The 27,280-nt window shown below is 39.1% G+C and overlaps 1 protein-coding gene across 1 annotated transcript in view; it reads left to right on the top strand.

The window, feature by feature from the left end:
- The window catches only part of LOC126457740 (uncharacterized), a 215,849-nt gene extending 204,418 nt beyond the window's left edge, over positions 1–11,431 (top strand). Inside the window, exon 3 of the mRNA XM_050094285.1 lies at positions 8,168–11,431. Coding sequence (XP_049950242.1) covers positions 8,182–11,025 — 2,844 coding nt within the window. The 5' untranslated portion in view covers positions 8,168–8,181 and the 3' untranslated portion in view covers positions 11,026–11,431. The remainder of the gene's footprint in view (positions 1–8,167) is intronic.
- Positions 11,432–27,280: the final 15,849 nt, after the last annotated feature.

Here is a 27,280-nt window from a genome sequence, read left to right as displayed (position 1 = left end):
ACCGTGTGACTGCTACGGTCGCAGATTCGAATCCTGCCTCGGGCATGGATGTGTGTGATGTCCTTAGGTTAGTTAGGTTTAAGTAGTTCTAAGTTCTAGGGGACTGATGACCACAGCTGTTAAGTCCCATAGTGCTCAGACCCATTTGAACCATTTTGTTATCTCTCGGATCCCGGTGTTGCATATTCCGTTCCTGGTAGTTTGCATTTCCTTGTCGCCTATTATCGAAGTTTTCCCTCGAATTTCTATTGTCTCTGCCATTACCGTACCTATGGGGCTGATATTTAGTTTCGTACCCTCGGTCACTCTGTGGCTGATGGGTAGACCGATTGTACGGATTTCCGTTGTGGCACGACGGTGCATACGGATGCCATTCATTCATACGCACACGACCGTTATAATTTCCAAAGCCATTGCCGTTACCATAGTTCTTCCCGTTTGGGTTGTGCCCATTACCGTTACGATAACTAGGCGTGGCTTGCCCATCCTCATGAATCAGATCTATTGAGTCGAGCGCTGAAAGAAAATACTCGAGATCATATTCGGGAACAGTTATTAATTTTTCCCCAACATTTGCAGGTAACTTGTTCTTTAAGATTTTCAGTACATCGACATGAGATATCGGATTATTCCAGTAACGGGTCTTGTTTAGGTATTTTTCAAAATAGCATCTTAGCCCCCCGAATTTTGAACGATATGGTACTGGGTTAAATACCTCTCGTCTTAACCTCTTCTGGATAGCTGTTGACCAGTATTTATCTAAAAATGCATTCTCAAACTGATCATATGTCTCGCAAAGTTCTGACATCTCCGTAGCCCACAAGAGGGCATCACCCTCGGTGTGTCCTACTACATATTTAATCTTTTGAGCTTCTGTACAAGTCCTGGGCAGTACATTTCTGAAGGCTCGGACAAACACTACCGGGTGCGTTCGCTTTTTCTCATTTGAGAATACGGGAAACTGTCGATGTTTTATTAAGCTCTCATCCATTAACAACGCTGTCCAGCACGGCGGAAAAGCATTTCCCTGCGGTGATGGTATATTTGTTTCAGCAAAGTTTTGCCCGCTGCTCGCGTCGCCCGTCGACATGCGGTCGCGCAGCGTGGGTTGGGCACTGTTGTGCGCGCCACTGATTTCTCCCATTGGCGGATGGCTGTTTATCGCTCCGCTTACCGCCCCAGGCGGTTAACTATTTCGTCTCTTAACCGTTGTTCTAACTGTCTGATATCATGTCCTACGCGTTTTAAGAATTCTTCTTCTTTGTCCCCAATTATTTCCTTTACCGCTTCCACATAGGTACGCTGTTCACGTACGCATTTTTCTGCGAACGTTGTATTTTCGTCCTTTGCATTGCTCTTTACCGATTCATAAAGCTGCACAATGTCTGAGTTGATCCTCTTGTGTTCTAACTTGAGTAATCCTACCTCCAATGTGATTTTTTCTACATTTTCTGGCAGGTCGTCAAGAAAGAATGTAGTTTCGCTACTTCTGATTGTATATTGTCTAAGTTGACCTGCGTATTCTTTTGCATTGCGTGTAAATTCTCTTGGGTTTCTCTAATTCCGGATAGCTCCTGTCGATACGTGTGTGTTAGTGTTTCAAATTTTTCGCCCATTATGCCTTTTAATTTCTCACCCATATCTTGAACCGAAATTTGTACTTGTTCATTAATTTTCCTATCCACCTCCGTGGAGATTTGTGAAATCTGCTGTGTGAACTTCGTGTCCAGACTGTTGAGTTCTGTGCGCAAATTTTTTTACCTCGTCTGAAATGTGTGTCGAGTTTGTATTAACCTTCTCGATCTCGGACTTTACTGTGGTCATGTCTGCTTTCATATTAGTCATGTCTGCTTTCATATTAGTCATGTCTGCTTGTATCGTTTGTAAACTTGGGATTTTAGTCTCTAAACCCGACATTTTTGAGTTTATGTCTGCTTTCATTGCATTCATGCTTGTTTGTATGGATTCTGTTAAGGCTCGAAATAAGGCTTGCATGTCTTCCATATTCGCTTCCGGCCTACGCCTGTCAGCATCTGCGTCCGTACTACGCGTACTGCTCTCATTTAAAATATTCTCTTGCCTCGAGGTGCCATTAGTTACATCTACTGTAATTAACGTATTGCTTGTAATTAAATGTTCTGTATTCACGGGCGTCGAATGCAACAATGGCATGTCGCGTCCAGCATCCAAATAATCACCGCTAAACGGTTCCAAACCACTCATGGTTGCATTTTGCACATGAACATCCACTACATTGGCATTTGATTTTCGAATGACATTTCCTTATTGTTTTGATCCTCCATTATAGAAATCCTTATACCACTGCAGTTATCAAAATAAAAATTTTCTTTTTTAAGATTTTACTTCCGGGCTACTTCTCACGCGAAAAAATGCATATACAGTTGTATGTAATTGTAGTCTCAACTGTTCTTCAATCAATATATTTTCCGTACTAATAAAGAAATGTCATTATCTCTACTTGACTACAATAGCGTTAATCTCTGAAGCTTTAGGTTCTGGATTTTAGGAAATAGGTGGATGGGCCTTCTAATAGGTCTACTGGGAACGCATTCTCTATATGCATTGCGCGGTCCTAACTGATTGTTGTCTTGTAAATGGTACTTCCTCTATTGCGCTTTGTTGTGTGCTCTTGATATTGTCGCCTTCTTCCTTCTAATTTATTTATTATTTCCTTTTTATAGTATTTCTTCAGTATCACATCACCGTCTCCGACACATCATCAGCGTACATGGAACATAAAGAAATTGTTAACATACATGTATATTCATTTTCCTAAAAATACTAGTACTCACAGTTTTGCCCACTACGTATCGTGCCTGTCACCTGTCGCCACTTTATAATATAATAAAATAATGGAATAGATGATAATAAAATGTTGAAATGCGAGGCTTTTTAAAATGTATTGAATTAATGAGATTAATTTTTCGGCATGAATGACAAGCACAATAAGCTGAGCTATGCCTGGAAATAAGTTCGTATTAGTTCATATTATTTTGCAGGGTGAAGTAGTTTCTTTCTCCGCTGTAGATTTGTGCTTACCATTCTTTATAATGCTACGTTTGGTCGCCGTGATCACCTTTGAAGTCTTGACCGTGTTCCCATCAAGCTTATCGGATCTTCGTAATTTTCCAAAGTACACAGGTGGGCTTCAGTTCTTGTAAATATTGCACTATTTGAAATAACAACTCACACGACCTTTCTGTTAATAAAACAATACCGTATTTTTCTAAACGGTGCACATATGAAATACATACTCCTCACTTATTCATAGCGACCCCAAAATGGCGGTCTACAATTACTCGCCAAAAATGGCATGCTTCTCACTCGTTCACTAGCTGAGCGCGAATCCTTCCTTCCTCCTACTGGTACCAGAAAAAATCCTCTGTTTTTTAACAACTGAAAGTAAGAAATGCATGACGGTAGGCATAGACTCTATGATGTGCTACCGCTTCATTTTCTCTCTTTGCCTTTAAAGAAGACGATAACATAAAGGAAATGCAAAAGGTTTATCACGAACACTCACCCTGCCGGCGGTCTGGAGGGAGGGAAAATAGGTGTTGAAAACGAATCTGCATGTTCTGGGCTGCTGGAGAGAGGAAGGAGTGCAATTTATTTATTTTTTGGGTAATTTCCTAGGACATTTATTGTGATCGGAAATGTTTTGCTTTATCATAGGAGCGAAGTTGTTGTTAAATAAATAATAATAATAATCGAACGCTGAACGGTGACTCTCGTCCGGCTCTGCTCGAGCGTACTACGTGACGTAAAAACAAAGCCTGTGAACGCGAGCCGTTGTGGGGCTGTGCTAGCTATGTTTCGTAGGTATTAGGGACGAACAGGATGCACTTGAAGGGGAAAGCGGGTCTTTCGCGGCGAGGCATTTCGGGGAGGCAGGTACCACGAGACTGTTAGCGTAGTAGCTCGATCACGTAGTTTGTGATTGTATATGGATGAGAAGGCAGTCTTTTCGGACAGGGATCTCCCACTGGCTCCGGTTAGGGTAGTTTTTTAGTAGGCGGGTGTAGTGAACTCTGACGTCAAACAGGGACAGATGGTATATGCTTGGAGCTAATAGACTTTTTTGAACTCGTCTCAGTCGAACTGCAGGATCTAGTGAGTCGAATATTTTCCCCATAGCTTGTAGATGTAGTGTAGAGTTTGAGAGTTTCTGTCGCTGGTTTCGAACTGTATAATTTCTTTCCCAAACAGGAGAAAACGATTTGTCAGTTTTCTGCGAAGTATTGCGGGTCTTGTGGAGTGCTATGCATGTAGTTGTGTAATTAAAGCATGATAAGGTGAGTTGTATAGTTAGTTTTTGCGATTTTAAGCCGTCCTTATGCAGCGCTATGCATATAGTTGTGTAATCAGGACCGACCTTTGTGATTAATTATGTAATTAGGATGAGCATTTGGGTCAGTTTCCGCATCTGGAGAGTTTCCAGGCGTTAAGTTTTCCACCCAGTAGAATCAGAGTTCGAGTGGTTGATAAGTTTCACTTGCACTGAGTGTTTGTGCGTTGAATTATTTTCAGGTGTTTAAACGTTGTCAGCGTCTTCCGAATGTGACTCTAGTGTGCTAGCCACTGCACGACCTCGTAATTTACAAGTTGTTTGCGTCTCTGAACATCAGCGTAATGCGTTATTTAGGAGTACTTTCGAGATCGGTAAACTGGATATTGTGACTCCAAGCATGTTAGGGTGAGTGTTTTGCAAGAGCGTAATGAATAAATTAGGAGAAATTAGTAGCTAAATAAATTACCCAAAAAATAAATAAAGTGCACCCCTTCCTCTCTCCAGCAGCCCAGAACATGCAGATTCGTTTTTAACAACTATTTTCCCTCCCTCCAGACCGCCGGCAGGGTGAGTGTTTTGTATCAGCGTAATAAACAAGGTTACATACGTCCCTCGATGTATGTAGGAAATGTGGTTGGATAACCTTGAAAAGTAGTTGAAACTAGGTAGTCGAAAGCGTAGCGAACCCCTTTGCATAGCAACTCTGCTCAACAAAATTTTCCAAGAGGATGGCTAGTAAAATTGATGGTGGTACTGCTTGTAATTGTTTAAAGAAAGACTTACGTCCAGTTCCTAGGAGGAGGTGACTTAGGTTAGTACAGGTATCCTGAGTACCGTTTCTTTGCCGCTATTTCCTTAGCTTAGTAGAGGTAGCCCAATTGACCTATCTCCCCATCAAAATTCAAACTTCCTGCCAGTTCCTAGGACGATGTGACAGGTTAGTGGAGGTAGTCCAAGTGCCCTTTCTTTCCCACCATTTTCTTAGGTCAGTTTAGGTAGCTCAACTGACCTACCTTCGTGCCAAAAATTCGAACTTCTCGTGAGTTCGTAGGATGGAGTGACTTGGGTTAGTGGATGTAGCCCAGTTGACCTATCTTCCAGCCATGTTTGGATAACGGTACTCGCGTCATCAGCTGACGTCAATCGCGTCATCAGTTGACGTCATGTAACACCGAGTACTTGCGTCACGGTCGCCTTATTGGATTTGGGGCGGGAGCCCCCTTGCTCCACTACTACTGTGTAGCTTAAGTTCAAAAGCAGGCTAACACTTTACATAATAAATATGTACTAATGGCTCAAGTTTGATTGCTAATGTCTTAAAATAAGTATTGGTCATACTGACGAAATTTGTATATCCCTTGCTACAGCTGAGAAAGTCTTTAGTTGTACAATTCATAATATCAGTGGTGCAGTTTCGAAGACATTGCTTGTCGGTATGAATATTTGTTGTTCAGGACTGAATATAGAGTACTTTTTCAATCTTTAGGGAGCGTCCATTTTCTGAGAACCACTTAATAATTCTTTGGAACACGTCATTTCCAATCCTTTCTACTGCTTTCTCTCTAAATGGATTTATTATAACACTAATATCGTCTGCAAAAAACACCAATTCTGCTTGAGTATCATGCACACCAGTAGTGTATGAAGAAATCACATAAAACTATTGTTTTTCCGAGGTAGTAACGTTATCAGCGAAGCCAAACGCCTTGGGAAGATCGCAAAAAATACCACTGGCGATATTTCATTTTTTAAGGTGTGTACTGTTTGATGAGTGATGTACTGTTTGATGAGTCATATATAAAGAGCGTTGTCAGTCGAGCTACCTTTCTGGAATCCAAATTGTGATGTGCTAAGTAAATTTTATCTGATTAAGAGTGAGATTTCTCTTCCTTACATTACTTTTTCGAACAGTTTGGAATAAAATTGTCGGTAAGGTAACTGGACGATAAATGTTTTTAAGACTGTCTTATCACCTGTCTTACGAATAGGTTTAACAGCTGTATATTTTAACCTTTCTGAAAAAATTATCTGTGTCAGTGGTGCATTTCACACACCACTGAGGAAATTATCTATTAAGTTTTCAGAATTCTGTTTGAAATTCTGTCAACATCTCATGAGCTTTTGTATTTTTAGAATTTTTATAACTCTATTAATTTCAGTGAACAATGTTAGTGCTACTGGCCCGCTAAATCATCCAATCTGAATCGCACAGGAAATGCATGGGGTCATTTGAAACAACGGATGTAACTTGTCAGCTCAAAAAAAATGTTCAAATGTGTGTGAAATCTTATGGGATTTAACTGCTAAGGTCATCAGTCCCTAAGCTTACACACTACTTAACCTAAATTATCCTAAGGACAAATACACACATCCATGCCCGAGGGAGGACTCGAACCTCCCCCGGGACCAGCCACACAGTCCATGACTGCAGCGCCGAAGACCGCTCGGCTAATCCCGCGCTGCAACTTGTCAGCCACCCCACAATTTGGTAACTTCATGGGATCTAATTATAGATGAGTGGCTGCAGTTGGATATGATACACTTGCAGAAACTTGTGGACCATCTACCAGAACAGAGACCATGCATAAAAATTAGTGGGAAAGAACGCACATTTGCAAGCGCGTTCTCGTGTGCACACGTTGCATTATTGCGCAAGCAGCCTGCTATGCATCCACTTCTTTGCTCGGACGTTTGTCCTCTATTTCGTGTGATTAAATGGCAACAGAAAAAGAAAACACAAAGGGACTGTGGATAAGAAAATTATCTAAATAACAGAAGTACGAGAAATACCAAATGACGGCCAAATTTTCCTTCAAAATTTAGTGAAGTCACAACGAGATTTGAAATTTTCTGACTGGGGCAGCAAAAATGCTGGCAATAACATGTAATTAGCTGGTAACTGGCGACTTACATACCAATTTGAACTATTTATTTCGCATTTGAAAACGAGGCATTTCAGTGATTATTTCTGAAACTGAGAAATACTCAACGAAGATTCCTAGTTGTTACGTAAAGTCTAATAGACTTCCAATACGTCATCTGTATTTTATTTTGTAAAAAAGTTATTTAAACAAATTTGATCATACATTATTATATATATGTTGCTATCCTCGGATTCAACGAATTGGGGAGGGTCACAAACCCCAGAACCCACTAGAATAGAGGCTGCATTTTCCAGTTTTGTATTTTTTGCATCATTTCAATTTGTAGTTATTTGTTGAGGAGTTGCACATACCCCTTCTTTTCTTTCGTTCAGATGTCACGGCCCTTAAGAGCTGTGCTGTTAAGTCTCCAACAGTCAACAGTTTTCTTACACACTTCTCACACATTTATAGTGTGCTTCTTCTCATATTTACTGCTTCGAGACTTATCTTATTCTTTACAGTAATATGATGGGACATTTCTTATATACAGTAATATGATAGCATATTTCTTATATAATACTAGATGCTGAAGGTATCACATCTCAAATATTTATTTTAAAAATTTTGAGGAGTCGCTTTTAGTATGACTTCCTTTTATCTCTTATCATCTATAAATTTCAGCGTGCTGTCTTTGGAGTCAACAGACATTGCACATAAATCACCTTAAAGAGTAACCTCAACACACAACTCAACACAAATGGCCCCCAGTACCCCGTCGTCTGCTAAACAGCGCGAGAGACCGCCATCTAACCTGGGGGGGCACCCTTTCGAATTCTAACAAATGCTTATTCGTATTTGCGCTGGTGGAAATGTAAACGCATGCGCAAAGCTGAACAGAAAAAAGGCATCGTGTAGCCGCATCTTAACATCAGTTGTCGTGTCAGTATACCAAAGTGTATCATTAATATGCTTTTCATGTTTGGCGTTTTAGGACATACATCGCCTATGCTGGGATCCAGATTCGACGCGGTCCCTTCAAACAAGGAGGAGGGCTTCGACGAGCTGTTGTTGTTGTTCCGCGAGACGGCGGGCAACGAGTGGCCCTCGGAGGCCCGCGACTTTGGAGCGGACGACACTGGAGTTCTGGCCTACCGCAGCAGGTGGCGGGCGCCCAGGTGCGACAAGGACGCCGAAGACGCGTCGACGCAGGAGCCAGATTCCACCACAGACGACGGGGAAGGCAGCGGAACGTCTCCGCTCAACATCAGTGCCAGTGAGTCTGTGTTCGGCAATCAACTTCGCGCCACCGTCTCCATACTAAACGGTCAACCTCAACAGGACACCGAGATGTCAGCTGCATGGACTGGTCCTCCTCCAGTGGCCGGGAGCTCTGCTCCCAGTACACGAAATTCGACGTATGCTACCCCTTTTCCTAGTACAGAAAAAGCCAGTTGCCCGCTGCAGACGCTGGATGATCTAAACAGAGCACACTCTTCCCGCAATAGCTCTGTCTTCGACGTTCCCATCGCTGGAAGCAGCACCCAAACATCGTCCAGATCCGTATGCTACATGCCACCTTCCCTGATTGGCAATACAGTCAGTGGTGGAGGTGAATTTTTCGAAAATGATCAGCCAACTGATTTATCACTGCCAAAAATAGTGCCGAGAGATGTGGAACCTGTACATGCAACAGAAAAAGATTCCAATCACGACCATCCAGCTGATTTTCCGACATCCAAAAAACTGCCAAATGTTTCTAATAAGTTAAAGGACGACGTCCATGGCAATCAGCGACCTCCTACACCGTGTCCTGATCCTAACATGACGGAGAACTACCAATATCAGCAAATACCACCACAAGGATATCCTTCATTTGTGGTAATGGGACCGTCATATCACGAATCCAGTGCAGTAATGGTTGGAGAAGACGGAAGTTTTGTGGTTTTGCACAGCATAGTAGTCCCTCCACCTGTTACCCCATTAGCATTCCCTGTCTGGCAACCTGAAATGTGTGAGGGAGGTTCTAACGTCCTGCATGAGGAGATTGTGCTATATGAGTTCAGTGATGTGTCTGATGAAGATGAGCTCGAACAGAACCACCGACCAAAAATCATCGAGATTCAAGATGGCCAAGCTGTGCAAAACGAACTATTGGCAATAGAGTACCATGCTGTGAAAAATGAACCATTGGAAGAAGATGGTGAGGCTGTGCGAAATGAACTATTGGCAATAGATTACCAGCCTTTGAAAAATGAACCACTTCAAGAAGATGGTGAAGCTGTGCAAAACGAACTACTGGCAATAGATTACCAAGCTGTGCAAAATGAACCAGTGCGAAAGAATTCAGAAAACGGTGATGCAGAATGTGCTGCTGCAGGAAAAGAAATTATGCATGACGCGAATAATGATGAAAAAGATGGTGCACAAAATAGACATTCACAAAATGGGGACCAGTTGCAGGAGCAGAAAGAAGTAAACCAGTCATGTACTGACCAACCACAGTCTGGGCCATCGGGAGTTGTGCTCATTAAGGGTTTGCAATTGTCATCATCACCCGCAGAGGCAGCAGCGTCACCTAAACATCTGGGCATACCATCTGAACAAATAATTTTGCCAGCTGCACAGTCACAAATACGGCTGTCGTCTCCACCTGGGGAATCGTGTTTCCCAACAGTAAAATCAACTTCATCCACTATCAATAAACCTCCAGAACAATCGCAGCCTCTAAATGAGCTGCGACACACTGAGCAGCCACAAGTGGCACGATCATCTTTACAGGCATCCTCGCCATCTATACAGCTTCCTACTTTGTCCAATGATCTGTATAACTCACCTGAAGCAAACCGACCATTACTTGTGCAACCAATTCCAGCTTATGTACAGCAAAACGCATCACCTCCACACTTGTTACAAAAACAGTCTAACCCTCTACAGTCTCCAGGACCTGATGTACAGACCGCACAAATATCACCACCAGCTGTGCAAGCAAGCACATCATCAGGGAGATCAGATTTGTCATCTGCTCGAAAGTCGTCAATCAAGACAAATCCATCATGTACTTCCGTATCGAAGGACCATGCAGTCAAGAACGCGAACTCTCTGCCATTGTCTGGCAAGCCTATGCCCATACAGCTTGCACTGCCACACTCACCGTTGGTACAGCCGGCACCATCAGCAGTGACAAATGACTTGCCTCTAGATCAAGCTGAGCACCAGCCAGTACCATCTGTTTCCATCACTACAGTGTGTGATAAATCACTAGAGCCATCTATGCAACTGCTTGTTTCACCAATTCCATCCCCAACGCAGAAAAAAAGGGATCAAGTCTCAGATGACAGTACATCAGCTACACAGCTGTCATCAGCTTCAACATCAAGCCCAACTACTCCATCTTCACAAGCAAATTCCTCACAGCCTCCCACAGCTAGTCCACCTGCTGGGAGGCATCAGGTCCAATCTCCACCTATGGCGGTAGGGCAAGACTCTCCTCAGCAGTTACCGGAATTTTCATCACCAGAGCATCAGGTCCAATCTCCACCTAAGGCTGTGGGGCAAGACTCTCCTCTGCAGTTACCTGAATTTTCAATGTCATTACTGTATCCTCGGTCACCTGAACTGAGTGGAGTAGCGACAAAATCTAAAGCGATTGTAAAGAGGAGCAGAGAGCCATGGGACCACAAAGGCCTATTTAGGTTTGTTGCTTCCTTTGCTTTTAGCTTGCCACGCCACATTTGGATTCAGCGGAGAGAAGGTGAGCCTAGACGAAGTGTTCGGATTGCTGAAAAGCTGAAGGCCAAAAGATATTTCCTGCGTCCAAGATTCCCTGCTAAGAGAGGAACTGGTGAATGAAGTGTCTGACAGCATACTAAAATATACATGAAGTGTGTGTGCATTTCTGTTGCTCATGCTAAAGTGAACAGTTGTTATTCCTGAGAGATGTCACGTGAGGTTTCTGTCATTGTAAGACAATTATTGTACGTGTGACTTGTGTTGTGAGTTTGTCTTATATTAAGTTTACAGTGCTTCACCTGTGTTGTGCTGCATGCAATACTCTTGATCTGCCCCATTTGTGTATGTGTGCATGGGAAGAATACATAAGGAATCGATTCAGGGGTGTGCATAAATAATATAATTGACATGACACTTTCTGTGAAAAGTTTAATCTTTTATTTTGTGATAGCACATTGGTTGTGACTTTCTTTCATATTTGGAACAAATATTATTAATAATGAAAACAGACTGAGCATACTGTTGTAATATGACTAAAATATATTTGAGAATCAATAAAATACAAGTTATAATTTTTTATATAGCATAAAATTCTTATACGTTATTGATTTCTATTTTCAGTATTGGTATGTTTCAGCTTATACATTAGGCTTTATTTGGAAATCATGGCTATGAGTGAATTACAGTTACATATGTCACCTGCTTTATTCATTCAGCTTATTAGTGGATCAGAGATACTGGTCTCCATAACCACATTTGGTAATGCTCCTGTGTGTGGTGCTGTTTAGTGAGGAGCTATCTGGTTCAAATCCTGGAACTGAAAGAAATTTCCATCATTAGAATTTGGCTGACAAGGGAAAGACAGATGGAGGCATAAAGTTCACTATCACCACACATCGTACCAAAGGACCTAGTTTAAGTTCAAAATTTCTCTCAGATGTATCATTAATGTTGTCATAGGATGAGGACTTTAGCTGAGGCAGTAGTTCTTTTATGCGAGAGGAACATGTTATGTGATGCTAGCAGTTTCCTTTTATAGCTGCCCTGCCATTATCATCAACAACAACAACACAAAAGTGCAACACTACAGCCTACACGATGCATGGGGGCTTAATTAAATATGATTGAATATATTTTTTTTTTGTATTTAGTAGCTGTAAGTCCGATTACGCTGTGTCTCGTAATCGGTTGGCCCTGACTAGTATTATTACGCTATCTGACTGCAAAGAACAACAACAAGAATGAAATGAAATTTTTCGTTAACACAATTAATTAATTAAGTCCCCAGCAACTATAAAACCTACTAAACCAAAGCACAAGTATAACTGTTCTGTATGTGGAAGTATGACTCAACGCACATCTGGCACGGTTCTTCTTCAACAAGACAAGAATTTTTAAATACCAATTTTACTGACGTGATAAAAGAAAATTACAAATACTACAATTGCGTAAGGAAAGCAGAATTAAACTCTAATACAAGAACACACGCCAGATGCTTTGTTGACTGAACCTGTAATGACGCATTATTTAGGATACTGAAATTAAAAACAAACGGAGTTAGTTACCTCATTTATATTGATGAAAATCACTCTAATCCTTACATTATATCTCAACCAGAACTCTCCAATATCACATCTCAGCAAGCACTGCCTAATAGCACATCTCAACAAACACTCTCTGCTACAACATCTCAGCACAGACTACCACGAGACCTCGACAGGCACTGACTTCTACGAGTTCTCTCCAAGCACTGACTTCTACGAGTTATCTCCAAGCACTGTGGAGGCGGCTTAATAATACTCTTTGGCGCAATCTCTGGCGCAGTGGCTCAGTGTAGCCACCTTTCATATGCCCCTCCTCCACAGGCCAGAATTTGATGGTATTTTTGCCAGCATTGGTGGTGAAAATACCACCAAATTCGTCCAGAAAAATACAGACAAAAATAAAAGATAATATTAATACCTAAATATCACATAATTAGTTAAAATTTTGGCTTTGCACTGACCTTTCAATAACCTAATATATAAAATACAGTAGGCAATACAAATTCTTTTCATACATGTGGCTTTACATAATAGTTTGCACAATACACAAAAAATCAGTTTATACAAATGTTCACATAAAATACTTTTAATTGTTCAAAAAAAAACAAATAGTTGATAATTCCAGCCCAGCAATGGTCAACAGGTGCAAACACCAACAAGTGACATCATTTCAGCAGAAGCAGTCCATCAGTTGCACCCAGCAATGTTGAGCAGGTGCAGACACCAACAAGTGACATCATTTCAGTAGAAGCAGTTCCATCTGTGGCACCCAGTAAAGTTGAAGAGGTACACACAGCAACAAGTCACATTAGTTCAGTAGAAGCAGTCCATCAGTGGCACCCAGCAATGTTGAAGAGGTACACACAGCAACAAGTCACATTAGTTCAGTAGAATCAGTTCATCAGTGGCACCCAGCAATGTTGAGTAGGTGCAGACACCGGCAAGTGACATCATTTCCATAGAAGTAGCTTCATCTGTGCACCCAGTAATGTTGAGCAGGTGCAGACACCAACAAGTGACATCATTTCAGTAGAAGCAGTTCCATCTGTGGCACCCAGCAATGTTGAAGAGGTACACACAGCAACAAGTCACATTATTTCAGTAGAATCAGTTCATCAGTGGCACCCAGCAATGTTGAGTAGGTGCAGACAGCAAGAAGTGACTTCATTTCCATACAAGTAGTCCATCAGTTGCACCTAGCAATGATGAGCAGGTCCAGAGAGCGGTCCATGATATTCACTATCACTGATCACACTGTTCATCAGAGTATATAAGCACAAATTAAACATGTCCTAGTGGCACCAATCATGTAGAAAAAGTACAAGTAACAGTCCATAATATTCACTATCACTGATCACACAGTTCACCAGCAGAAGTTAATCATTCCTAAGTGTCACACATTGTTGAAAAAGAGCAGGTAACAGTTCATAATATTAACTATCACTAATCAGACAGTTCAGGCATGAACAATAGTTTGAATGCACATACAAATGCTTTTACACTAAACATACAAATCATAACAAACACGCAAATGATGTCAGATAATTTTCATATTAACTATTACAAATACTCAAATATCAGTAAACCTATAATATTTATGGGTGTCAGTGCAAGCCACTACAAACAAATAAAATAATATTTACGAGATAGGTGGGTAGGATTAGGAAAGGAAAACACACAAAACACACTCATTCATCTTTCATCCACATTAAGCACTACTGTGTAGTTGAATGGTGTTAACTGTGTAAATGTAATTCTGTCAAAATCTGATGTTCATCATGTGTCTCAAGTAGTAGTGGCAGCAATGTATAACAGTCAATAATAGTTAGGTCAACGTCATAGTCATCATGTCAAGACCAATGTTTGCCAAGCCAGATCAAATGTACTGTTGTTGAACAACTGTCAGTGAGCCAAGATATGCAAATACTTCCTCTCTTCAAAAAAAAAAAAAAAAGTATATACTGCTTAGTGATTTACCAAAGTGTGTGTATAGACTATCTTCCTTCTACTTTAGTGTTCTAGTCTGCTATCTTCATCCTCCTTGTTCCATAAGACCAACAAAAAAAATATGCATCTCACTTACTTTACCTCTTATATACGAAAACTCCAATAATCATCAACTTCACATAATCTCAATAATACCTCAATAATACCTCTTCGATGCGTCGATACATATAAACCTTATTATTAATAGCATTTACCTTACCTCTTGTCCACCAAAACTCCAATAATCATCAACTTCACATAATCTCAATAATACCTCAATAATGCCTCTTCAATACGTCGATACATATGAACCTTATTGCCAATATCATCTCACTTCCAACACAACTCTTTCCTCTAGTCAGTCTCCTCGAACAAGTACAGATAAAATCCTAGTGCAAACTTCAGTTCATCATCCCATACAATCTGAAGACACATTGTCAACACACAACCTCTGTGTAATCCGTCTGACCCAAATCTTCTACTCATTATGAATTATAAACAAAAGAAATGCATACATGACCTCTAACAGACTTAGTTCGAATAACTCTCAGTAATTAAGTACGATTACGGAGTGTGAATGATCATAATATTTCACAGTGTGTACACCACTTCAAGAATTATGGCAAACAGAAGCAAACATGTGGAGTATTTCTTGTGTCAAGTGTCACTTCCTATTTCAATTGCTCACGAAACCTAGTAATGGTATGTCATGTCCTTAGCTTCCTTCCTATTAGCATAAAGTTATACAGCTTCCATAAAACCTCCAGCTCATGTGACTTCTATGAAGTTTCTTGTACTAATGTCGTTCGTCGAACTACAGCAGTTCATTTTCTTATCTTAAAAATATAAGGCACTTAGCGTAAGCAAAACAAGCAATAGCGAGTAAATATACCAGTAGAGAACAGAATGTCAAAAAGTGGATGCAGCACAAATCCTACAACGAGGCTCTGCCAAGCGAACAATCTATAATTAATCCAATAGTGTGACCTAAACTCTATGTTCGTACACTGTACATCAGCATTGCTATATACCAAATTAAAGAGTAGTTGCGACAACAAACAGAAATGTATAAATATGCAATCCATACGCATAGCAGCAAACAGGTCATTAGCATCATATCAGCATAAGCAAATAAATGTTCATATGTCCTCTTAATAAGTAAACATGAAGGCGCAAGCAGATAAATCACAAAGTATAACTTACATACATAAACACAGTCAGCACAATTAATCAGGTTACAATTATAATTTAAATAAATAAGCACAGCAGGCACATAATAAAAAAGATATGACATCAGTGAAAAAGCATAGCAGCCAAGCGATGCATAATATACACAAGTTAAACCCAGTTCAATCATCAATCATTGTCAAAATCAGTTAACGTACGCAAGCACGTCGCTTCACAAGTAATTTCATAGAACATGAAATTTAGCACAAAGTATGAATCACGTAATCGCGAGCAGCAAATTACGTCTAAAGTACGTACCTAAGTGGAAATATGTCACCTGAAAAATGAACTCAATTAATAGTTACCCTTTTTTAGTTTATTAGTTTCTTCTTCGAAATTACATTCTTCCTGAAAATTTCTCGATAGTAAGTGCTCTTAACGTCGGAGACACACAGAATTTACCTGAAGTTCTTAAATATTTTATAGAACCGTATCCTGAAAAATACTGAATGTTAATAACATAATTCATCAAGTCACTATAGCTTTATACTGAATTTAATCGGAGAAATTAAACTGTGTATTTGTTTACGGCTGTCAGTGCATTCGCACCGAGCGCTCGATCAGCTGTAGGCGCGTGACGTAGGAAGCAATTGTCCGCGGTCAACGACTGCCTTGTGCGGCGCGCAGACTTGACTGTTGCTTTGAGTATGTGCCGCCGCCAAAACACAGCGCGGTATCCTTGTACTCTCCGCATGTTTACATCTAGCTGTTAGTTTCTCTAAAGTATGTCATTCCACAAAAATTTTTACGTTAGATATATGATGTATTCCTTTAGAGCGTCGAGATTTAAGAGTTTCTACTTCGACAGTGTTATCATGAATAATTCTACGAATTCTATATGGACCGTTATAAAGCAGAAAAAATTTGCGACACAAGCCTTTTCCTTTGTGCGACAAACGATGAGACTTAATTAACACTTTTTGACCAACTGACAAGATTTTTGAACGACCAGGACGCTTAGCTGATTTTTCTCTTCTAGCAGCCGCAGATGCAATATTTTGCAGAGACAGGTCGACAACTTCAGAATGCCGCAGTTTCCGTGAAGGTGGAAAAGGAACGATTTCAGATATGCGATTTGTCGGTGCCTTGTTTTTTTAATGTCAATGTAGGTGGTAAAGAAGTTGAATCATTAGGGAGTTCATTCAGAATGTTTTGAAAAATATGAAGATACTGACCCAAGTTCTGTGATTCTGATGACAATAAAGACGACACAATTTATTGATTTCCTTCATCCATCTCTCTGAAGCGTTAGATTGAGGGTGAAAAAATGAAATGAAGATTGGTTTAATTTTATGACGCTGTAGAGTACGAAGCCAAATTTTAGAACGAAACTGTGATCCATTATCTGATATAACCTTATCAACATGACCAACTTCTTTAAGAAAATGTTTGATAAAAGCGTTAGATACTGAACGAGCTGTTGCTTTGCGTAAAGGTGTAAAACATACATATTTTGACGTCAACTCCACTGCTACGAAAATGTACGCAAAACCATCAGTAGAACGAACCACTGGACCGAACAAATCGACTGCAGCCATCTCCTTTAATTTCGCTGGAATGATAGGAAACAACGGTGCTCTGTGAGAAACTGTTGGCGGCTTAGCCTTTTGACATAATTTGCATTTGGCCAGAACAGATCGAATACGTTTTTCCATATTACTGAAATGACAATTTTCTCGTAATTTATGAAAGCATTTGTTGGGACCAAAGTGTGCATAACTGAAATGCGTATACCAAATCAGCTTATTAACCCACTCATCAGGGATACAAACTAACCAAACAAAGTTGTCGACCGATTTTCGTTTAAAAAGAATGTCATTGCGAACTAAATAATGCTGTCTAATCGCTACGCTTTCCTTTCTCCTCCACTTCTCCTTAATGTCCTTCCAGATTGGATCCTTATTTTGCTCCTTAGCGATGTCCTGGAGCGAAGACGAAATAAAGTTCTCAAACGCAACACCTTGAATATACATCAAACAATAATTGTTTTCTATGCAGTCCTCTTCAGCACTTTGTTTCAAACCCATAGGTGCACGTGATAAAGCATCAGCAACAATATTTGAAGAACCCTGTATGTAAACAATACTAAAGTCAAATTCCTGTAGGTACAACGCCCATCGTGACAATCTGCCATGAGTTAATTTTGCCGACATAAGAAATTCCAGAGCTCGATGATCGGTGTAAACCTTAGTATGTCTGCCAAACAAAAATGTGCGAAATTTTGTAAAAGCCCAAACAACAGCCAAAGCTTCAAGTTCCGTAATCGAATAATTCTTTTCTGATTTAGAAAGAACATGACTTCCAAATGCAATAGTCTTTTGTACTACAACGCCGTTTTCTTCTATCTCTTGAAATAAATGTGCACCTAGGCCCTTGTATGATGAGTCCGTTGCCAAACAAAATTCTTTAGATACATCCGGATGTGAAAGAAGTGGAGCAGCAACTAAAGCATCACGAAGCTGTTCAAATTCTGACTGAGCTTCCTCATCCCAACACCAATTAGATTTCTTTACAGATAGTTCACATAAACGAGGTGTGGCCAAATCGTCCAATCTAACAAAGCGTCTTAGAAAATTACAGACACCAAGGAAACTACGAACATCACGTTTTGTGGAAGGAACAGCATAATTACGAATAGCGTCTAGTTTCTCTGGATCAGGAAGAATACCTTCTGTAGAAATAATGTGACCGAGAAATTTCACCTGAGAACGACCAAATTCAGATTTTTCCAAGTTCACTGTAATGCCAACTCGTGCAAAAATACGTAATAATGAATCCAAAATTTTGTTGTGCTCACTCCAAGAATGTTTAGCAATAAGAATGTCGTCAACATATGAAGTAATATTGTCACGAAGATAAACAGGTAAAATTTCGTTTAAGCTACGAATGAATGCTGCTGAAGATACAGTAAGTCCAAATGGTAATTTCCGAAATCACTTTTAGGTAAAATAGTCATATCCGGTTATTCTTTAACGATTCTCTAGATAGATTGATAGTCGAAGAGTTGTTTTGACAGATGCAAAGAATAGTAAAAGAGTAGGCAGCGGTACAGAAAACTAAAAGAGAAACAGCACCACTACAGCTCGGGGCCCTATGCTCACTACGGCACATATTCACTTAGAGTAGTGAATCCCCTGAGGACTCTAATAGCCGCACATAATTTCAAGTTTGTGATTTAGTGGCACATCTGACGGAAGTGCGTACGTAAATTGATCTAACCATGCACATGGATGTATGTCATTCTTAGAGTTACGGAAGATCTTAAATTTCCGAACGGTCAAAAAGTGTTTATAATCAAAGTTTTCGCCTCGTGGCGACAAAGATCTACCACGTCTGTGCCAGTCACAATGACGATTATTGTCAAGTTCGCGCGCCTGGCGCTCTCTTGTCGCATCCCGTAAAGGAAACAAATTATTTTCTTCAAACCCCTCTGCTATCTGTGATTCCAAATTTCTTTTGCCGTCTTTTCCTACGATTTCGCCTTCAATTTCTTTGACTTGCTTTTTTAATGCCTCAAATTCCCTTTTCACGCGTTCATTAAATTTTCCCTGATTCTCAACATGCTTATTTATGTTCTGATACTCTTCGGTTTCTGCAAATGGTAATGGAGCTGTATCATCCGAATCTCTGTCCCCATGTAAACTAAGATTTGTCAATTTGTCTGAAATCTCCTCAACTCTGTCCGATAAATCACCTATTTGTTCTTTCTGTTTATTTACGACTTCCGTAAGTGTCGCGACTCGGGTTTCAGTATTAACACAGTTAGTAGTTAATTGTTCATACTGTTGTGTTAGGTTATTTAATCTGTCATTCGGTACGAATTCCTCGATTCTCTCAAATATTTCTTCCTTATCTTTTGCATGTTGTAAATTTAACTCTGAAAATTTCTGTACTATCACGCGATCTCTTTCTTCCTGTTCGCTATCCTGTTCCCTTTGTCTAATCTCTACTGCAATTAATCTATTATTGTGAGAATTCAGAATCGGTTGTACTTCTTCTCTGATTTCTTTCTTTAATTCATCTTTCATATTTTTGAAACATGTCCCAATTCGTGAATCTAACCGTGTTTCCAAAGTTCCCATCTCTGTTTTAATTGTTCCTATCTCTGTTTTTAATTCAGATCCTAACCGTGTTTTCATTGTTCCCATATCAGTTTTAATTGTTCCCATCTCAGTTTTAATTGTTCCCATCTCAGTTTTAATTGTTCCCATCTCAGTTTTAATTGTTCCCATCTCTGTTTCTAAACGTGTTGCCACTGTTTTTAATTCAGATCCCAAATTTAATATTGCACCCATCAACTGCTCCATATTTAATGGTTCAAAATTCTTTTCGCCCCGAACATTTCCCGCAAAACTAACTTCCTTCTGCATAGCCATAAAGCTATCTGTGTTCGATACTATTTCAGAATCTTCTATCGTTAATCTCGTATTCTGTGAATTTTCTGATTGAGAAAAATTTTGAAATGGTTCCGGACTATTTTCCCGACTTATTACATTGTTTTCCACTTCATTATCCATCATACTGTTTTCCTCTGTTGGCGAGTTCGCCATGTTAACAATTTCGTCATTCTCACTATCCATCATTTTTGCCTTTTTCATCGATCGCGTAATCATTTGCAAGACATACAAAACTCGTCACTGTGCGAAAATTACACACAATGCCTCCTTATCTCCAACAATACCATTTACATGCAATGTCTCCCTCAAACACGATCAATCGCACAATTGAAATAATTGCACTAAATTGTCAAACCCGTAGACAAGACAACAAAAAAAATAAATTTTGAAAAATACCATTAGAAGAATGCCAATTACCAAATCTACACATGCAAAATAGGCTACAATTACTAAACTAGAAATTACTACAACAATACTACCGTCTACTATTTTTACAATCAGAAGAATTCCAAGGGACGATCCGAAGCAGCGGTCGCCACGTGCATGGGGGCTTAATTAAATATGATTGAAAATATTTTTGTTTTGTTTTTAGTAGCTGTAAGTCCGATTACGCTGTGTCTCGTAATCGGTTGGCCCTGACTAGTATTATTACGCTATCTGACTGCAAAGAACAACAACAAGAATGAAATGAAATTTTTCGTTAACACAATTAATTAATTAAGTCCCCAGCAACTATAAAACCTACTAAACCAAAGCACAAGTATAACTGTTCTGTATGTGGAAGTATGACTCAACGCACATCTGGCACGGTTCTTCTTCAACAAGACAAGAATTTTTAAATACCAATTTTACTGACATGATAAAAGAAAATTACAAATACTACAATTGCGTAAGGAAAGCAGATTAAACTCTAATACAAGAACACACGCCATATGCTTTGTTGACTGAACCTGTAATGACCCATTATTTAGGATACTGAAATTAAAAACAAACGGAGTTAGTTACCTCATTTATATTGATGAAAATCACACTCTTTGGCGCAATCTCTGGCGCAGTGGCTCAGTGTAGCCACCTTTCAACGACTCATCACATACACCAAAAATACATGTCTGACGCCATAATGAAGCAAACAGCTTGCAGCATGTAATGAACCACACAGAAAGTAAGGTACTTTCCAAGTTTTAAAGCTACATTGTTGGCAAAATGTTTTATGACCTTGCAGGAATCATAAAAAAAGCAATAGACGTTTCTGAGTGATGTAATATTACTTGCAATAATACCACTTATATATCAAAACAATGAGTCAGTTAATGGACACTATTTCCATAGTGTGGATGGTGAAACACTATGGATGAGGTTTATAAAATCTGCTTGTATTAAGAAAGAATGCGTAAAGCAGCTCTGAATTGTTATAAAAGTCTCGTTCATGCAGAAATTAGAGCAATTCTCATACATCTTAGTTGCCAGATATTATAGCAAATTCTGCAATGTGATTTTATTTTTGAGCTTAACAATACTGTCTAAAAATACATGGAATGGGTCGATATATTGATGATTAAACAACTGATGTAATGAGTTTATCCATAATACATATGCAGTCCTACTCAGTGACAGTGTACTGGTTGTTGCAGGTATATAATTGTTAATTTATGCTAGTGGTGAATGTGTGAAGACTGATACAATGTTAAAAATGAAATTTTCTAAAAATAAAATGGTGTTATTGCACTAAATTGTAATTTCATATAAACTGCTGTAATCTAATTATTTACTGCAATGTGTACTATAGTGCAAAAGTTTGTATCTTTTTAATTAGACTGTTTTAACAATTTTCTACATATTTTACGTTTTTTAAGTGTATTAAATGTAACAGATCAGTGAATAAAACAGAATTATCATATTGCTGTGCTTCCTTTTACTAATCACACTTGGTAGCAGTGATCTGGATGAACTGGTTTGCCTTGACCTTTTCCTGAAAATGCTGGTAATGTTTTATACAGTGTCTCTTCCATGTCAGTTTCCAGTCAAATTATCTCATTGTACTTTAACTTCTTCCAAAATATTTATTGGAATCTTCTGTAGTGTAACATATCTATTACTTTCATTTTCCATTCTTGTTTCCAAGGGTACACAACTCATATCCACAACCCTCCTAAAACATCTCATAGTATTTGTTCATGACTCTTATCTAGTTTCAACTCTCCTGACAATACCCCTTGGTATTTATTGGTTTGTGGCTATTGTTTCAGTAGATTAGGTTGCTTCTAAAAAGTTTGTTTTGCCTCAGCAACTCTTTTTTAATATATGTTGGACTAACGTTGTTTGCTACTGTGCTGTCCAAATAACACATTGCATTTACTTGTTTTACAAAAGTGTGTCAGAATTTTGAGGTTTGCTTTGATATTTAATTTATCTGTGGCAAATATTTCAGTTTTGGTGTATGAAACAGTACTTTTGCTCAATACACTAAAATAATCTCAAAAAGTGAAATGAAATTACTGCCAAGTTTTAGCCTTCTGTTTTTTTAGTTATACTACTATGTTGTCTGTATCAGTATTAAGTAGGTAGGTTCAGAGAGGGCAGTACTGTTTTTACACTTTTGAGTATTTTCATCCCTTTTGCATACTCTGCTTTTTGTAAACATTCTTTTCCAACCTTTGATCTCTCCAGTTCTATTATATAACTATTACTGCCTTCCACTTTCAAAACGCAAATTTCGTCTTCTGAAAGATGTCAGTTTTAGTTGCTATTTTTTCTTTAACAGCCTTCAGTTAAATCTTTAAGAATATAATATTACAGGCAGGTTCCTATGGTTTGAGCAATGATTAGTGTTTTCATTTTACATTATGGTGATACCTTAATTTCATAAGTTCTACCAAAAATTCATATTGCTTCATTAATCTGTTCTTTTGTCTTATCTTGGCATTCCATAATAGCTGTCAAGGTATATTCTATAGGCATTTTGTCTGGATATTTAAGTATTCCAAGGTGATGTGCTTTACATAATTTGTTCTTTTTTATTGTTATTATAGTCTTACTTCTCTGGAGGTGTTAACAATTTTCTTCATACAGTTCCAGAATACACACTCATGAGACAAAAAAAAAAAGACGTACCGTGAAGCAGTTACCCAAATGGCATGTAAATTGGGTGATTTACATGTACAGACAAACAAATGATCACAATTTCAGAAAAATTGTATGATTTCTTCAAGAGAAAGAACTTCACAAATTGAGCAAGTCAATAACACATCAGTCCATCTCTGGCCCTTATACAAGCAGTAATCCGCCTTGTCACTGATTGACAGAGTTGTTGGATGTCCTTCCTGAGGGATGTCATGCCAAGTTCTGTCCAATTGACGCATTAGATCGTCAAAATCCGGAGCTGTTTGGAGAACCCTGTCCATAATGCTCCAAACGTTCTTAATTGCAGGAAGGTCTGGCAACCTGTCTGGCCAAATTGTCGTTTGGCAAGCATGAAGACGAGCAGTAGAAACTCGTCATGTACAGGTGGGCATTATCATGCTGAAATGTAACTCCAGGATAGCTTGCCATGGAGGACTACAAAACTTGGCGCATAATAATGTAGATATACCACTATTCCATGGGGTTGCCATGAGTGACAGCCAAAGGGGTCCTTCGATGAAATCAAATGGTACTCCAGACCAAGGATACTGGTTGTAGGGCTGTTTGGTGGGTGGCAGGTTGGTATCCCACCACTACCACTTGTTCGCTGTTCACTGAGGCTCCATTAGATGTGCGACCCATCATTGAAGACAATTCTACTGTAGTCAATGAGATAGGCCAAAAACGTGTCTGGAGACGCCGTAGACAATGGCAGGATACCAGTCACATTGTCGCCAGCCATATGGCCTGACAGCCTGGAATGTTGGTTGAGGGTGCAATTTCTTTTAACAGTAGGACCACTTTGGTTTGTCATCTGTGGCACTCTTACAGCACAACACTACGTGGTCGATATGCTTTTTTTCCCCCTTCATGCCAAGCCATCCTGGTTATCCATTTCAGCAAGACAATACCCACCCACACACATGGCGAGAGTTTCCACTGCGTGTCTTTGTGCTTGCCAAACTCTACCTCAGGCTGCAAGGTCGTTGGATGTGTCCCTAATTTGGAATGTTTGTAGCCTTGTGGGAAGGTCTGTACAAACAACTCAGTACTTTGACACTCTATCATACCAGTCTGACAATTTGTTCATCATATCACTCAGGAGGTGATCCTACTGTTCTTATTAATCAATGCCAAGCCGAATAATTGCCTGCATAAGGGCTGGGCCAACATACCATTGACATACTCAATTTGTGAAGCTCTTTCTCTTGAATACATCATACAATTTTTCTTAAATGTAATCATCTCTTTGTCTGTAAATGTACAACGCATCTACCGATTTCCGTCCCATTTGATTAATGCTTTCGTGGTGCATCGTTTATTTTTTTTCTTAAGAGTATATCATCTCTCCTACAGTTCCACATTTTTATTTGCCGTGTTTTATACAATTATCTTTTACTGTGATACTGCAGCTCTGAACACTGTACTTGTTCCCTGTCGTTTGGCCTTCTGCAACTTCACTAGTTATTTGTATCTTATACTTATCTTTTGCTGCATAGTACTTCAGTGCCATTTTAACTTTTTGTAACAAGTGCAGTATATATTCGTCCATCTCTATTTCATTGTCTTACACGATTCAATATTTTTTGGGTCAAATGATCTTTGTGGCTCAATATTCTTTTTTTGAATGTTCCATTTTGTTTTGGTAATTCATTCTATTAGTGTATCAAGATTATGGTCTGTTGTTCATGCTGACTGTCAAAGTCCTGTATTCCCTTATTGTGTCATGATTTAAGTCTTTCTACACAAAATTTAGGTTGCCTTTTTATTAATGTAGTGTTAAATAAAAGACTCGATTTAATTTTGTTCCTGTTCCTTTATTTAGATAGAATACAGTTTACATGCTGTTGCTGTTATCTCCTGGTGATTTCCATGTATGTGGTTAAGTGTGAGGAGCTACTATTCATGTATTTGTTACTGCCATTTCACAATTGCTACAACATTCTAATCGCTGTACCTCCACAGTTACTATTTCCTTAATAATTTTTCCATTTAGCTTTACAAATTTTTTGTTGCCTAAAGAATCGTTAGTCTCCTATTATCTTGAAAATATTGCTTTTTTGTTTCAAGTAATTATTTAATTTGGTCATAAATGTATTAGTCATACAGTTTAAGGAGAAGTTACAAGACAATGTTACAGTGCCATTATACTGACGGCAAGAACACCTCTACAGTAACTCACGTGAAGGTGAAAAATATATTTATCTTAATACGAACAGTGGATTAGGTAGATGTAGTTGGTCAGGACATGGATGAAACAAACTGTATGCGACACACTAGACGAATTCATGATAAATAAAATTACAGTCCTGGAATTCCACCAGAACACATACTCATTTCATCCAATATGGTATCTTATAAAAAAATGTGTACACAAAAGGTGACAAGTCAGAACAACTAAATGGAAATTGGTATTTTAAACCTAAAGCTGTAAGTTACTGTTCAGTACGTCAAGATGACAGTTTCGACAATTCACTATTTAGTTATATTTATTTGGTTATGTATTTGTTAGTATAAATAAGTCAGCTGCGTCGCAGGCAGCGCAATTCATTCTCAACTTACCAACAGAATGGATTAACTATTGACTTTAACGTGAAATCTTTCACAGTCGCATTTTTTCTCAGTATTTAACAGCTGGTGATCAAACAGTAGGTCACAGCTTCATTGAAGCTGTCAGCAGACACTGTACTTTAACACACATCGTAAAATTAAGACATCTCTATGCTCCAGTCTTGGTGCACGTTTAAGCTAGGTAGAAAGTGAAGCAGGAATAGTAATTGTAATTTTATCACTGCATGTAGAACTCTGCTCTGCGAACACACAATCTTAGTACGACTGCAAATTCTTGTCTTCTGCCATGTTAGCCAAAACGTTTCCGATAGTCTGTGCATCAAGAGGTAGTATTCTTTATTCCTAGTTGCAAACCGGATTTTATTGACTTTAACGGAGTCTGAAGCACAGAACTATCAGATTAGCACAATATTTCAATACATGATTTGATAACTTTCACATATCAAGATTAATCAGTTCCCTCACACGAGTTAAGAATTCTGCGATTAGTCTTGAAATTTTCTTCCTGTAAATGGATAGAGATAACTATGACTAATTTATTAATCAAAATTAAGAAGATGTATTTTCTGTGTGTATCCAACAGAACGAAAAGTCATTTGCAACATTATTCCCGAAATCCATGACATGTCATACTGTACACATTTCCTTGGTCTTAAAGTACAAGGTTATTCATAAGAACCTCCAGAGTTTCAGAAGGCAACTTCGCTAAAGCTGTAAGACATTCTTAAAATACGTCGAATGTATTCACAGTTGCGAATACAAGGGAGTGACGACAATGAATGGATTTCCCACTTAAAGTGAGCAGTTGCCTTAACCCCTCACAACGAGATCAAAACTTCAATATGTCGTCGTTCCTGCGTCACAACCTGTACTTGTACACACACTGTATGATTCCCATACAGGGTAGAGCATCTTAATTGAAAATTCCTCCTTGGTATCGGCGGATGTAAAACAGAGACATACCAAATCAAACAACAGAACATCTCTCCAAGGTTTTAACTCGTATTACAGGTGCTTGCTTGAGAGAGATGGTGTTGAGGGGGAGAAAGGGGTGCGGGGAAGGAAGAGCATGTGCGTGCAATTGATTGATGTTGCTGCTGCTCCTATGATAGCTTTGGAAAACTATTTACTAGGTTGTCTATCTCCAGACACGAACCAAATTGATGCGACACTACAGTGCGGGTGATTTCTCTACGTCGTCTGCTGACACTCTTGTCGCTATGCCATAGCGCGTATTATGAATCCAAACCAGAGACAGATGTTCTATTCATTTTTCTCCGCACAGTCGTCTTCTGAAGCCCCAGAGATATTTACGAATAATCCCATACACACATGTACTATCCATAAGTGCGGATTATATTTCTGCTGCAACTAATGGCACAGTTTTTCACGATATGGAATGAATTAGTAAGGCATAAGTGCATAAAGCAGAATCAATTTTCTAATCACTCTATCAAAGTCCTTATCACACTTTAATTTTGAAATCATAAACTATATGTATACACCTCAAATCACTATGAAGAGCGTAAC

Source organism: Schistocerca serialis, chromosome 2 (assembly GCF_023864345.2).
Source record: "Schistocerca serialis cubense isolate TAMUIC-IGC-003099 chromosome 2, iqSchSeri2.2, whole genome shotgun sequence".
Taxonomy (NCBI): domain Eukaryota; kingdom Metazoa; phylum Arthropoda; class Insecta; order Orthoptera; family Acrididae; genus Schistocerca; species Schistocerca serialis.
Note: the sequence above shows the minus strand (reverse complement) of the source record. Positions and strands in the feature narration are given on the sequence as shown.